At 47.7% G+C, this 16,133-nt stretch overlaps 1 protein-coding gene across 7 annotated transcripts in view; it reads right to left on the reverse strand.

The window, feature by feature from the left end:
- Positions 1–2,171: 2,171 nt before the first annotated feature.
- tespa1 (thymocyte expressed, positive selection associated 1) overlaps positions 2,172–16,133 on the reverse strand; it is a 146,994-nt gene continuing 133,032 nt past the window's right edge. For all 7 annotated transcript variants that reach the window (XM_038779635.1, XM_038779631.1, XM_038779633.1 and 4 more), the window contains 2 exons: positions 9,319–9,527; positions 2,172–4,370 (listed from right to left, as the gene is read on the reverse strand). In XM_038779635.1, the coding sequence (XP_038635563.1) occupies positions 3,652–4,370; positions 9,319–9,527 (928 nt within the window). In that variant the 3' untranslated portion in view covers positions 2,172–3,651. The remainder of the gene's footprint in view (positions 4,371–9,318; positions 9,528–16,133) is intronic.

The raw sequence follows: 16,133 nt of genomic DNA on the forward strand, positions 1-16,133 counted from the left end.
CAATGTGCTGGCATGAACACACTTTGTCTCGTTACCATTGAGCTCGATGACCGCTGATTCTTGCTTTCACTCATCTTTTGGTTTCTCCTTTTTAGACTCTTATTTGGACACAATTCCATAAATTAAGGGTCACCTCCTCTTCCTCTCCCTTTGATCAATATATGCCTAGAAATTTTCTGAAAAATACAGCTTCAACACCATTAATAAAAACACTAAGGGCGAGAGCTGCTGAATGTGCAACCGTTTACTCCATAGCCGCCGCTGGAAGTCCAATCCCAAGGCTTTTTACACATAATAAAAAGCAAGAGGGTAGTGTTATGGGCCAGGGTTTAGAGAACCCCAAAGTGTATCATGGAGTTCACCTGACCCATAACTTTAACTAGATTGTGCACACTCTACAGATGTGGTACAGCAGAAATGGAAAAGTATTTTTTGAAGCAAAACAATTTTTATTCTATGAACTCAAGTTAAACTTCTTAAAACATACAGTGAACATCTTAGCAACCATTAATTCAAATACAACCCCCAAAGAAGACAACACTAAGTAATCCTGAGGTAATCCGGCGCTGAGGACCCGGGTTCGAATCCCGGCCCTGGGTCCCTGTCCATGTGGAGTTTGCACATTCTCCCAGTGTGTGCGTGGGTTTCGCCCCCACAACCCAAAAGATGTGCAGGTTAGGTGGATTGGCCACGCTAAATTTCCACTTAATAGAAAAAATAATTGGGTACTCTAAATTTATAAAAAAAACCTTTCAACAGAAGCAGATCAGGTTAAAGTCACTACTGAGAGCAGTTATTAGTTTTAAATCACCAACGGATCGATTTACATTCTTTAGATTATAGAGAGTGAGACTAATTCCCATTTTGGCTGTGACTGCAGCTATCCAGCTCTGAAAATGAAACCAAAACACACCCTGCAGCAAACACCTAAAATGAAAGTAAAAAGTTGACAGGCAGCCCAGCTCCACCCACTCTCTGACATCACTGCAGTAATAAACGCCCATTTCTTAAAGGTACTCTCACATGACACATCCCACCAAGAAAGAAACTAAACCATCATCTTCAAGATGGTTTCATTTTTCACCTTTTCACTATCCTTTAAGAAATGCACACTTTTGGATAGGTTTACCAGCAAACCCGCCTCCTGAAGTCGATCGAATAACTCCATCAGATGTTTTAAATGTTCTTTCCATGTCTGGCTGAAAATTACCAGATCGTCGATGTATACCGCACAATTGGGTAATCCTGAAACGACTTTGTTAGTTAACCGTTGAAATGTGGCTGGGGCGTTTTTCATGCCAAATGGCATAACTTTGAATTGGTATATACCATCTGGAGTAACAAAAGCTGAAATCTCCTTCGCAACCACAGGGAGAACGTGCAGACTCCACACAGACAGTGACCCAGTGGGAAATCAAACCTGGGACCCTGGCGCTGTGAAGCCACAGTGCTAACCCGTGTGCTACCGTACCGCCCAGAAGTTTTTTTTAAATTAGGGCATCATGATCGGCACAGGCTTGGAGAGCCGAAGGACCTGTTCCTGTGTTGTACTTTTCTTTGAACTTTGTTGTTTGCAGCAATGGCAGTCTGAGTCAGGCTACCCCAAACCCGTGGGGTATATCCCGAATCCAGAAAGCTGTCAACGAGTTGGCTATCTACTATTCCCCCCAGCAAATGCTGCAATTTGTAACAGTTTTTAAACCTTTGCTTACATTCTCTCTCGCCCTCAGCAGACATGGCACCCAGTCCTCATTTGTAAATACCTGTGGTAAACCACGCCCACATAACTTCCAACTGAGAGGGCCGTAGCATCGCGGAGATACGGAGCATACTGGGCCCAATGCGCTCAATACATTTAACTGCAAGCAAATGCGGGTTTGCATGCCGCCTCCATTATTGCCACCAGTGAGGATTATGCTGCCTGAAATCGGTGTTGGCACGGACCTCGATTTTGGTTGGATGCCCAATTCTCTGTCCAATTGCGATCCCAGAGTCATGAGGCGGTGAATCTATGCCATTGTTAATTAGTTTCTGCTTTGCGTGCCATGTTGGAAATTATTTTTTCTATGTCATTTTCTTTTTAAGCAGAATATTATTTGAATGGTAGGGTATTCAGTAAGATATCACGATATATTCTTGACAATAAAATTGAAACAAGAGGCTTCAACAGTTCAGGGATAGGAAACATTTATGAATGGCTGTTTTTCATTCTGTAGGAGGTCGACAGTGCAGAAGAAGAAGAAGAAGTGCTGTGAGTTTCAGTTAGAATCATAGAATTCCTACAGTGCAGAAGGCCATTCGGCCCATCAAGTCTGCACCGACCCTCCAAAAGAGCACCCTACCTAGGCCATCCCCGTAACCCCATCTAATCTTTGGACAATAAGGGGCAATTTATCATGGTCAATCCATCTAACCTCTGGGGCCACTGTTGAATTTGATGTCTGAATGACTCAATGAGTACAATTTCAAATATAAAATGGCACAAAAGTTGAAAATGCTTTCAATAATAAGATAGATAATAATTGACTTCAAGAGGACAGGCAGGCTTGGGCATTGGATGAACACTTTGTCGATTAAATTCAATGCTGCAAATTGTGAGGTTGTCATTTGCAAAGAAGAAGGTTAAGGAGAGACAATCAAGCTGAATAAAACCATTTCAAAAGGGGATGCCAGAAGTGATAGAGAGAGTGAGCAAAATATTAAAGGTGGCAGCACAGGTAAAGAAAGTTAACAAAACCTGTGGGGATCTAGTCTTTAAAAAAAAGGAAGGTCAGCTGAATTGGATTAAAAGAGTAGATTGTCCCCAGCTGGAGGATGGTTTCCAATTCTGAGCCCCAGACTTCAAGAGGAATATGACAGTTATAGAGAATATCGAGGACAGGTTTTAATGGAATGGTGGCAGGGGTGAGGGATCACAGTAACATGGACAGACTGGAGAAGATGATGTTGTTCTCTTCAAGAAAAGAAGACTAAGAGGATAGAAGTGTTTAAAATTATGAAGGAAAGAGCAAATAAAAAAAGCAATTGCCATTGGTTGAAGGTTTGAAGGACACAAGTGATTGGCAAAGGGACCATGAAGATAAATGCTTTCAAACAATGAGTGGTTATGTTGGAAATGTACTGACAGGTTGGGTGATGGACACAGATTCAAAAATAACCTTCAATTTGGAATTCAATAAATATTTTGTGGTGAAAAGTTGGAAGGATATGTGAAACAAGTGACAGAGTGGAAGAAACTCGATTGCTGTTCAAAACAGCCGGTGACAACTTGATTGTCCAAATGGCCTCCTACTGTCCAACAATACGACTCTGTAAGCATTCCCAGACCCATTTACAACATGGGGAAGAGTGAATTCAGCCCACTTTCCATTCAGAAACCCCTTCATTGAGTACTTAGTTGGCAATAATGTTCATTGTGAATTGTTTAACAATGGCTGTTACTTTCATCTCCAAATCTACTTTCTTATCTTCATGCAGTAAAAGGATAGTTCTCAGTTCAGGATGATGTAGGTTTATTTGATTTAATGAGCTCTCCCTGTTGATGTTGATGTGAACGCACCCGGCAGCTGCCTTGGTTCCTCCTCAGGTGTGTCTCTTTTTGAGGCTCTGTGCTGTGTCAATACCAAGTTCCAGGCATTCTTTGTATTTTGGTCAATGTTTTTCTGGATCTGTGTGCAGATTCAAATCATGTTTCAAAGCTTCACTTTCTTCTGAGCTGCTTTGGCTGGTCCAGTGAAATGAGATGGGTTTAATTTCTTGTATATCAATAGATTGCTTCCCAATCTCACCACAGCTCCAAACTGTATCTGAAGAATCGAGTGGCACAGAATTAGAGTGCTCCTGCTTGTTGTGAAATTCCATTTCCCAAGATTGGTCAGATTCGGTACTGAAGCCATACAGTCTGGATCGCCCAGTGTCTTCCCTCCACATCTCCTTGATCTTTGCACTGTTAGGCTTCCGATCTCCTTCACCTTTGGGCTGAGGAGACCCACTAGCTCTTGAACACACCGTTCCTAAGCCTTGCACCTTGGTTTTTGCAGATTTGGCTTTCAGACTGAGCTCACCAGACAGTTCCAGTCCTGGGCTCTTCCGGCTCGGAGACCCAGTCTTGTGCTTTGGAGATTCCAAGTCCCTGGATGCTCCATATAAACATAACTTAGTAATCGTTTTCCTCAGTTTCTGAACTGCTTTTCCAGCTGGTTGCTTCCTTTCGTGCTGTTTGTTAGAAGCTCCTCCAATGGATTTATCAGGACTGAAAGAAAACTGGTGGGCAGGTCCGATCTTCTGCACTGGTGTCTTAGAAACATGAGAGTACAAAGAAGTCAGAGCATTCGCCATGGTTGTGAGCACCTCGATTTGTCGGAATCGACCTGCAAAGAAGATCAAAGAAGTAAGACCAACAGACATCCTTTGTCCCTTTCTGAAGCACAATTCCTATATAAATAGTGCATTTGACTTAAAAGATCCCAAAGAAACTTCACAGTAGTAATTATTCAACAAACTTGACACAGAGCAAACTAAGGAATTAGCATGGCAGCTGACCAAACGTTTGGTCAAAAGGAATCTTTATGATGGGGTTGGGGAGGGGCACAGAGTGTGAGAGGCAGAGGAGCTCAAGGAACAAATTCCAGAGCTTCAGGACAGGACAGCTGAAGACACAACCACCAATAGTGGAGCCAAAATAGACATAGACATAGAACATTACAACGCAGTATTGGTAGAGGAATTGAGTTTCGGAGCCATGAGGTCATTAGTCTTCTGGTACTATTCCTGTAGACAAAGATGACTTAAAGATCAAAGTCAAAGGCTCAGCAATCTCCTCCCTAGCTTCCCAGAGAATCCTAGGATAAATCCCATCCGGCCCAGAGGACTTATCTATTTTCACACTTTCCAGAATTGCTAACACCTCCTTCTTATGAACCTCAAGCCCTTCTAGTCTAGTAGCCTGTATCTCAGTATTCTCCTCGACAACATTGTCTTTTTCCTGTGTGAATACAGACGAAAAATACTCATTTAGCACCTCTCCTATCTCCTCGGACTCCACGCACAACTTCCCACTACTGTCCTTGACCCTAGTCTTGGCCCTTCTCTGACCCTAGTCATTCTTTTATTCCTGACATATCTATAGAAAGCTTTTGGGTTATCCTTGATCCTACCTGCCAAAGACTTCTCATGTCCTCTCCTGGCTCTTCTTAGCTCTCTCTTTAGAGCCTTCCTAGCTAACTTGTAACTCTCAAGCGCCCTAACTGAACCATCACGTCTCATCTTTACATAAGCCTCCTTCTTCTTTTGACAAGTGTTTCAACTGCTTTAGTAAACCATGGTTCCCTCGCTCGACCACTTTCTCCCTGCCTAACAGGTACATACTTATCAAGGGCACGCATTAGGTGTTCCTTGAACATGCTCCACATTTCCATTGTGCCCATCCCCTGCAGTTTTCTTCTCCAGCTGATGTATCCTAAGTCTTGCCTCATCGCATCATAATTGCCTTTCCCCCAGATATGACTCATGCCTTGCGGTATATACATAGAACATAGAACAGTACAGCACAGGACAGGCCCTTCGGCCCTCGATGTTGTGCCGAGCAATATCCCTTTCCATCACTAAAGTAAACATAATCGAATTGTGGTCACTATCACCAAAGTGCTCACCTCCCTCCAAATCTGATACCTGTCCTGGTTCATTACCCAGTACCAAATCCAATACGGCCTCGCCTCTCGTTGGCCTATCTACATACTGCGTCAGGAAACCCTCCTGCACACATTGGACAAAAACGGACCCATCTAAAGTACTCGAACTATTGTGTTTCCAGTCAATATTTGGAAAGTTAAAGTCCCACATAACAACTACCCTGTTACTTTTGCTCCTATCCAGAATCATCTTTGCAATCCTTTCCTCTACATCTCTGGAACTTTTCGGAGGCCTATAGAAAACCCCTAACAGGGTGACCTCTCCTTTTCTGTTTCTTAACTCAGCCCATACTACCTCAGTATTCGAGTCCTCATTAAATGTCCACTCAGCCACCGTAATACTGTCCTTGACTAACAATGCCACCCCTCCCCCTCTCTTACCACATTCCCTGAGCTTACTGAAATATCTAAACCCCGGCACCTGCAACAATCATTCCTCTCCCTGCTCTATCCATGTCTTCGAAATGGCCACAACATCGAAGTCCCAGGTACCAACCCATGCCGCAAGCTCACCCACGTTATTCCGGATGCTCCTGGCATTGAAGTAGACACACTTTAAACCACCTTCCTTCCTGCCGGTGCACTCCTGCAACTTTGAAACCTTACTCATGACCTCACTGCTCTCAACTTCCTGTGTACTTGAGCTACAGTTCAGGTTCCCAATCTCCTGCTGAACTAGTTTAAACCCTCCCGAAGAGCATTAGCAAACCTCCCCCCAGGATATTAGTACCCCTCTGGTCCAGGTGTAGACCATCCCGTTTGTAGAGGCCCCACCTACCCCAGAATGAGCCCCAATTGTCCAGGAATCTGAAACACTCCCTCCTGCACCATCCCTGCAGTCACGTGTTCAACTGCTCTTTCTCCCTATTCCTCGACTCGCTAGCACGTGGCACGGATAACAACCTAGAGATAATAACTCTGTTTGTCCTGGATCTAAGTTTCCACTTTAGTTCCCTGAATTCCTGCCTTACATCCCTATCCCTTTTCCTACCTATGTCATTGGTACCTATGTGGACCACGACTTGGGGCTGCTCCCCTTAAGGATCCTGAAAACACGATCCGAGACATCGCGGACCCTGGCACCTGGGAGGCGACACACCAACCGTGAATCTCTCTCGTTCTTACAGAATTGGTGCTGACAGGAGAGTTAAAGCACTGGAACAGAGAAATATCGGGGCAGGAGTCAGCTTTTTGAACCTGTTCCGCAATACAATATCATAGGTGGCAAATGGCCAAACTCCGTACATGCCCACCTTTGTTTCATATCCCTTCATACTAGGGGCTTTTCACAGTAACTTCATTGAAGCCTACTTGTGATAATAAGTGATTATTATTATACCAATGGATAACAAAAATCTATGAATCACGGGCGGAATTCTCCGCAGGAGGCCAAATTCGTGAAGGCCGTCGTGAACTCGGCCGAGGTTCACGACGGCCTCGGAGCCCGCTCCCCGTACTTAATTCACCCCCACCCGGGGGGCTAGGAGCAGGCCTCCGTCTTTCTCGGCAGCGACCTCGTCGCGCCGAGAATGACGCGCGTCCGGCGCATTTGTGAAGTCATCCGCGCATGCGCGGGCTGCTGGTTCCAACCTGCGCATGCGCAGATGACATCATCGCGCAGACGGCATGAACCCGCATGCGCAGTGGCCGTCTTTCTCCTCAGCAGCCCGGCAAGACATGGCAGCTTGATCTTGCCGGGCGGCGGAGGGGAAAGAGTGCATCCATTTTGGACGCTGGCCCGATGATCGGTGGGCACCGATCGCGGGCCTGACCCCTCCCGAGCACAGTCGTGCTGCACCCGTCCCAATCGGGCCCCTAGATGCCCCAAACGGGCATCTGGTGCCCGTTTCATGAATGCAGCGACCAGGTGTGGTTGCTGCCATGTTGAAACGGGCGTGAAAGGCCGGCCGCTCAGCCCATCGGGCTCAGAGAATCGCCGTTCACCGTGGAAAATGGCGAGCCGTGATTTTTCTGAGCCGGGGGGGGGGGGGGGGGGGGGGGGGGGGGGGGCGGGGTGGGGAGAGAATCGTGGGGGGCGCCACGATTCTCCCACGCCACGTGGGGAGCGGAGAATTCCACCCCACATGTTTGAAATTAATATCTTATCGAGCAACAATTGCTCTTTGCAGAAGAGAGTTTAGATTATGCCCTCCTGGTCATATATTTTGGTGGAAAAAATTGAAAGGCAACTTATTATCTAAATGGGGAGAGACTTCGGGGTGCTCCGATGCAGAGGGATCCGGGTGTCCTCGCGCATGAGTCACAGAAAACCAGCTGCAGGTGCAGCAGATCTTAAGGAAAGCAAATGGAATGTTGGCATTTATAGCAAAAGGAATTGAGTATAGAGGTAAGGAAGTGTTGTTACACCTATACAAGACCGCACCTGGAGTATTGTGCACAGTTGTGGTCCCCTTATTTTAGGAAAGATGGAGTGGCATTGGAGGCAGTTCAGAGGAGGTTGATTCCAGAGATGAAGGGGTTTGTCGTATGTGGAGAGATTAAAAAGTTTAGGCACATACTCTCTGGAGTTTACAAGAATGAGGGGAGATCTAACTGAGGTAGAGAAGATGCTAATAAATATGGTTAAAGTAGATGTGGAGCTGAATGTCCTCTTGTAGGGCATTCTAAAACAAGAGGTCCTAATCTTAGAATAAGAGGTGGCAAATTTAAAACAGATTTGAGGAAAAACTACTTCTCCCAAAGGCTTGTGAATCTGTGGAATTGGCTACCCCAGAGTGCAGTGGATGCTGGGCCAGTGATTAAATTTAAGGAGGAGTTAGACAGATTTTTAATTGGTACTGGGATGAAGTACCAGTACCAACCCAGAGCGGGCAAGACAGTGGGGTTGAGGCCAGGATGGGATCAGCCATGATTACATTGAGGGTGTTTAGACTCGGGAGGCTCAATAGCCTCAATAGCTCCTCAGTCAGGTGTTCTCGGGAGGAGATGCTTTGGCTGATTTCGCAGTCCAGCTCTTGGTCTGTAGGTAGCAGATGAGAAACGTATCAGCCATGATAGAATGGCGGAGCAGATTCAATGGGCCGAATGGTCAAAATCTGCTCCTATATCTTCTGAACTTATGGTCAGAGACTCCCAAATGAGTAAATTTTTTTTATTTTGAGCAACCCTAATTGTTCCCCTTAATAACTAGAAACTTTGATCACATCACCTCTTAACATTTTGAGGAATACAACCCTATTTTGTACAATCTTTCTTTGTAATTTAACGCTTTGGGTCCAGCTATCCTTCTGATTCCACTGCACTCCCTCCGAGGCCAATATATTGTTCCTGAGGTGTGGCCCCCAGAACAATAACTCCAGCTGAAGCCTAACCAGGGCTTTGTTTAGCTGAAGCATGACTTCTATACCTGTATTTTAGCCTTCATGATAAATATGTAAAGACAAATATGTAAAAACATAAATGTTTTTGATTATTTTCTTCAGTTATTATTTAAATTTTAGTGAAGGATCAATCGATATTTAAAGAGCATTGGGAACTCTGATGAAAGGTTTAAAAATTAGACAGATAGATTTCAGTTGGAGATTTAAGGTAGAGGAAGATTGGCTTTTGATGGGCCACATAGTTTTTCCCATTCTGCAAATATTCTTGGTTCTAGATTGCAACTTACTTGCCAATGTGTAACTAGGATTTTCCTCTCCGAGTCTCTTCACCTGAGCTTCCAAGAAAACTCTGAAGTTAATCCCATTTGCACAAGATGTGTAGCTGAAAAAGCGGGATGGAATTTTTGCTGTAATATTGGGCTCTTCCATTCCAAAGCCAAGGTTATATAGAATCTCTTCAGGATCTTCTTTGTACATATCCAATATTTCAGAGACACTGGGAACAAAGAATATTCAACAAGTCTAAGAGGACTGAGACACTACAGTTGTGAATTGGTGGATGGTCACACAATTCATTTGATGTAACTTTAACCCTTAAACCAGTGATCCAGAAATCTTTACAGTCAGAAATTATATTTGCTATTCTTGGATTGGAATGAAATGCTGCTGTCCTTTCTGCTCCATTGTCACTGATGGACAGCTTCAAATATGATAATGTGGCTGTGAGCCTCATTGTTGTGAAACATTTGAAATGTAACCGCTGGGTTAGGTTTCTCAAGCTTCGGGGAACCCAGCAGCTTCCAATAGGTGAAGACTTGATGGATCCAGTAGGTAAGTACCTGCACAACTCCCCTCTTGATCCAGGTGCCTGTCTGATGAACCTTCACATTCTGTGCCCCTCCCAAAAACATTCTCACCAGACCCTGAGTCACAGCGAGGTCTCTGATTCCCCTTAATACACAAGCTTCAACATTCCCCACTTCAAACCCTAAACTTATGCCTGGGAGCAAGGCATTTCCATGTTACAGGCTCCCACACCTGATAGGCCAACTTCCTATGAGGAAAGGAAGTAAGTCTGGGAGTTCATTGACATCAGCATGCTTACAAAGGCCATGAAAGTGAACTATTCAGACCTCTCCATTCCAGAGTACCAGCTCCACTTCAATCATCGCCTATCTGAAAGTCCATGTCAGACAAAAACTGAGAACTGGGCAATATTTACCTTCTCCTATTTACTCTCAAATCATTTTTTCAAATATTCCAAATAAACATAGAATCATTATGGCCATTCAGCCCATTGAGTCATGTCAGTTCTGTGCAGAGCAATCCAACCAGTGTCATAGAATCATAGCATCCCAGCAGTGCAGAAGGAAGCCTTTGGCCAATTGCATCAGCGTCAACACTCCGAAAGAGCAATGTACCCAGGTCCACTCCCTCGCCCACCACAATCTATTCCCACCTAACCTGTGCACCTAACCTTCACAGCGGCAGGGACTCAGGTTTGATTCCCGGCTTGGGTCACTGTCTGTGCGGAGTCTGCACGTTCACCCTGAGTCTGTGTGGGTTTCCTCCAGGTGCTCTGGTTTCCTCCCGCAAATCCTGAAAGACATGCTTGTTAGAGGAATTGGACACCCTGACTTCTCTCTCCCTATACCTGAACAGGCGCTGGAGTGTAACTTCATTGCAGTGTTAAAGTGCTAATAAAGATTACTATTACTATTACACTCCTGGACACTAAGGGACAATTTTTATCATGGCCAATCCACCTAACCTGCACATCTTTGGACTGTGGAAGGAAACCGGAGCACCCGGAGGAAACCCACGCACACAGGGGGAGAATGTGCAAACTCCACATAAACAGTTGCCAAGGCTGGAATTGAACCTGGGAACCTGGAACTGTGAGGCAACAGTGCTAATCATGTGCCACTGTGCCGCCCATACTTTATGCCATAGCCTTGTGTGCCTTTTGAAATCATTAAGCCTCCACCAGCCTCGTAGATGGCGAGTTCCAGGTGTACACTCACTGTAAAAACCTTCTTCCCTTTGTGTTTCTTTCCCAAACCTTAAATCTGAATTGTTATATTCTTACACAATCAGCAAATGATAAATTAAAAATTGATAAAGGCTGGCTGTACTTTAAAATGTATGAGACGTTAGAATTGGATGAGCTGCACCAAAGGAGAGAATTGAGGGTGGAAATCGTGGCGATACTGGCCATAATTCTCTAATCCTTTTTATATACAGGAGTGATATTAGAAGACTGGAATATTACAAATATTACGCACTTGTTCAAAAAAGAGGGGCGGATTCTCTGGTCGCTGATGCCAAAATGGCGTTTGGCGATCGACCACAGAATCCCCGTTTGCACCAAAATTGGTGGCTGCTTTTGCGATGCTTGACCCCCTTGAAAGCGGCATGTTCTAGGAGTCTGCCACACGCCATATGGACGGCCTCAGGACGTTAAGTTGATTTAAATTGTTTACGGATTTACGTAAGATTTTTGATAAAGTGCCACTTAACAAATTTGTCAGCAAAGTTAAAGACATGGGGCTGACCTCTCCGCCGTCACAGAACATAGAACACAGAACATTACAGAGCAGTACAGGCCCTTCGGCCCTCGATGTTGCACCGACTTGTGAAACCCCTCTAAAGCCCATCTACACTATTCCCTTATCGTCCATATGCCTATCCAATGACCATTTGAATGCCCTTAGTGTTGGCGAGTCCACTACTGTTGCAGGCAGGGCATTCCATGCCCTTACTACTCTGAGTAAAGAACCTACCTCTGACATCTGTCCAATATCTATCTCCCTTCAATTTAAAACTATGTCCCCTCGTGCTGGACATCACCATCCAAGGAAAAAGGCTCTCACTGTCCACCCTATCTAATCGTCTGGTCATCTTGTATGCCACAATTAAGTCACCTCTTAACCTCTAACGAAAACAGCCTCAAGTCCCTCAGCCTTCCCATAAGATCTTCCCTCCATGCCAGGCAACATTCTGGTAAATCTCCTCTGCACCCTTTCCAATGCTTCCACATCCTTCCGATAATGCGGCGACCAGAATTGCACACAATACTCCAAATGCGGCCGCACCAGAGTTTTGTGCAGCTGCAACATGACCTCATGGCTCTGAAACTCAATTCCTCTACCAATAAAAGCTAACACACCGTACGCCTTCTTAACAACCCTCTCAACCTGGGTGGCAACTTTCAGGGATTTATGTACATGGACACGAAGATCTGTCCCTGTCTCTCCGCTCTTTAATGAAGCCTCGCCCCTGTCTCTCCGCGCTCTTTAATGAAGCCTCGCCCCTGTCTCTCCGCTCTTTAATGAAGTCTCGCCCCTGTCTCTCCGTGCTCTTTAATTAAGCCTCGTCCCTGTCTCTCCGTGCTCTTTAATGAAGCCTCGTCCCTGTCTCTCCGTGCTCTTTAATGAAGCCTCGCCCCTGTCTCTCCGCTATCTCCAACACCCTCCACCATCGCAGAGACACTCACCTCAGTTGGGCACTTTAGTGATGAGGCTTCTGGTACAATCACTGGTGCGCACAACACATCCGTACCGGTACAGCAGGTGGAGGTAGGAGCAGCAGAGTGGCTGGGAGGTCAGAGGGCACCCTGGTGCAAGCCAACATCTGCCGCCCAGACGGGTCCCGGGTTTCTGGAGTTACCACACCCACCCATAGACCCGATGCAGCCACCAAACCTGGGACAAAGGAAGAGGATGATGGCTGGCTTGCAGCGGCTGCAAGCGCAGGTGGAAGAGTCCACCCGCGTCCAGGAGCTGGGAGTGGTGCCGGTCATGCGTGCCACCCAGGCCGAAACCGCACGGGTGGCGTCCGCGGTGGAGGCAATGGGTGCGACGGTGTCAGACATGGGGAGCAGGATGCGAGGCCTGGGGCGTTCCGTGAGGGCGTCGTGTGTGGCCCAGGACATGGCTTCCCTCTCACAGGAAGCCATGATCCAGAGCTAACGGCAGATGGCAGATGCGCTCAACGCCGTGGCCCAGTCTCAGCAGGCCATGGCCCTGTCTCAGCAGGCCATGGCCCAGTCTCTGCAGGCCATGGCCCAGTCTCTGCAGGCCATGGCACAGTCCCAGCAGGCCATGGCACAGTCCCAGCAGGCCATGGCACAGTCCCAGCAGGCCATGGCACAGTCCCAGCAGGCCATGGCACAGTCCCAGCAGGCCATGGCACAGTCCCAGCAGGCCATGGCACAGTCCCAGCAGGCCATGGCACAGTCCCAGCAAGCCATGGCACAGTCCCAGCAGGCCATGGCACAGTCCCAGCAGGCCATTGTCCAATCTCTGCATGCCATGGCCCAGTCCCAGCAGGCCATGGCTGAGGGCATCGGTGCCATTGCCCAGGTGCTAGCCGGCGTCGCTCAGACACAGACAGGGATGGCCAACTCCGAGCTCCATGGCTGAAAACCTGCAGACCCTTGTCGATACCAGCACGGGCCTCCAGGACTGGCAGCGCCAGGTGTCGGGGGGGCGTCGGATGGCCGGTCCGTTCGCACCCCTGACCCATGTAGAGGCCCGGGGGCCATCGGGCACCCCGAGGGAGGAGGAGGTGCTGGGGCCCGTCCCGGGTCCCCCTGTAAGGGAGGTCCCGGAACACCGCGGCATCTCAGACTGCCCCCCTTCCGTCCTAGGTGCATCTGGTGGGCAGCAGGCAGGACAGGCTGGCAGCTCACCATCCCAGTAGCCCGAGCCGCAGCCTGGCCCATCTAGGCCGGGCCGCCCCAGGAAACGGCCGCCAAAGGGATCCCGAATCACAGGGCAGGAATCACAGGAGACCACCTCCAGTTCTGCTGTACCGTTTGGGGAACCACCGAGACATAGTCAAAGGGCCCGTAAGGCCAAAAAATTAGACACTGAGTAAGTTGGTATGGGTGCAGGGCACAGACGAGTTTTAGGGGCTAGGGCACGTGTATGGACAGTTTGTAATTAAAATCACTTTCACACCTACAGAAGCTGCCTTTGTGTTCTGTCCGAAGCGTGCGGGGGTGTCATGTACGTTGAGCACCGGTTTGGGTGTGTGAGGGGTGGTTTTACGTCGGCCCCAGGTGAGTGTGCCCCCCTCCACTTGAGCCACCCTCTCCATTCCCCTGTGCAGAGGACGGGACCGTGCGCTGCAGTGTCACGGCCGCATGCAGGGATGGTCCGGGTGGATGGTGGTACTGTGGCCATGGGTCAGACATTGTCCAATGATGTGGAGCCAGGAGCTCATCACAGAGTGGGTCATCATCATCCTCCATGGCCTGCAATAGACACGCTTCCACCGGCATCCGTGTGAGCCCGGCCCGTTGTGCCGCAGGTGGATGTGCAATGGAGGGGTGGTGTGCATGCGGGTGGGGTGGGGGTGGTTAGTGGTGGGTGGGGGGGGGGGGGTAGGGTGTTGGTGCTGGGTGGGTGAGGGGGGGGTAGGGTGTTGGTGCTGGGTGGGTGAGGGGGGGTTAGGGTGGTCGGATGTTGCCATGGTGTGCGATATGTGGCCATATTCGACGATTCGCACGCCACCTAGTCAGTGAACTGGGCGACTATCAGCCTGTCCCATGCCCTCTGGCCCAGCCGGTAACGGTGGGCAGCCACCCGCCCATGTCTAGCCCGTCTGCCCTGACCATTGCCCCCATCTCCCTCATCTGGGGAGGTCTGCGCCTCTTCCTCCTGCTCCTCCACTCCCCCCTCCTCTGCCTGCGGCACATCGCAGGTTAAGGTGCTAAACTGGGGAAAGGCAAATTACGATAACATTATCTATCATGTGAGGAGAGATTGACTAGGTTGGGATTGTTCTCGCTCGAGTACAGAAGAATGAGGGGGGATCTCATAGAGACTTATAAAATTTTAGTAGGACTAGACAGGGTAGATGCAGGGAAGATGTTACCAATGGTGGGTGCATCCAGAACCAGGGGTCAAAACCTTAAGGCTAGTCCTTTTAACAAAGAACAACAAAGAAGAAAGAACAATACAGCACAGGAACAGGCCCTTCGGCCCCCCAAGCCTGCACCGGTCATAATACCAACCTTTGCCAAAACCCTCAGCACTTCCTTGTGCCATATCCCTCTGCACACATCCTATCTATTTATTTGTCAAGATGCCGTTTGAACGGCGTTAATGTATCTAGTTCCACAGCCTCTCCTGGCAACGCGTTCCAGGCACTCACCAGTTTCTGCCTTAAAAACCAGCATTGCACATCTCCTCTAAACTTTGCCCCACGGACCTTAAACCCATGTCCCTTGGTGACTGTCCCCTCCACCCTGGGAAAGAATGCCTGCCCATCCACTCGATCCATGCCCTCATAACCTTGTAGACCTCTATCAGGTTACCTCAATCCCGGTCTTTCTAATGAAAACAGTCCAAGTCTATTCAGCTCTTCACATAGCTAACACCTTCCAGACTAGGCAACATCCTGGTAAACATCCTCTGCACCCTCTCCAAAGCCTCCACATCCTTCTGGTAGTGTAGCGACCAGAATTGTGCACAGTATTCCAAGTGCGGCCTTGCCAAGGCTCTATACAACTGTAGCATGACTTGCCAGTTTTTATACTCGATGCCCGGCCAATGAAGGCAAGTATTTTGTATGCTTTCTTGACTACCTTGTTCACTTGTGTTGCCACCTTCAAAGATCTGTGGACCTGCACGCACAGATGTCTCTGACTTTCAATATTCCTAAGAGTTTTACCATTTAGGATACATTTCCCCTCTATGTTGTTGTGTTATGCTGCTTCGTGTCGCATAAGCTGCTTCCTTGATGTATGCTTTGACAAAGGAAGCTCCAGACTATGAAATTAGTTCAACGTGATTATTGAACTATTAACACAGTTCTTAAATGAGTTCGACTCTCTGCTAATCTAACTGTAGTAACTCAGTCTAATTGTACCAGCTTGCTCTAAGCCACGTGCTGGGTGTACTGCTGTTGATCAACCCTGATGTACTCTCTAGATGTCTGTCTGTGGAAAGATGCAGAGCATGTGTGCCCTGTCCTTTTATATGGGCTGTGAAGTGCCCCCTTTTGGTAATGGAACCTCTGGGTGTCCTGATTTCCAATTGGTTGTGTCCTGTTGTAATGACCCATTGGCTGTTTTTCTGTATGTCGTGACATC

This window comes from Scyliorhinus canicula, chromosome 19 (genome assembly GCF_902713615.1).
Source record: "Scyliorhinus canicula chromosome 19, sScyCan1.1, whole genome shotgun sequence".
NCBI lineage: Eukaryota > Metazoa > Chordata > Chondrichthyes > Carcharhiniformes > Scyliorhinidae > Scyliorhinus > Scyliorhinus canicula.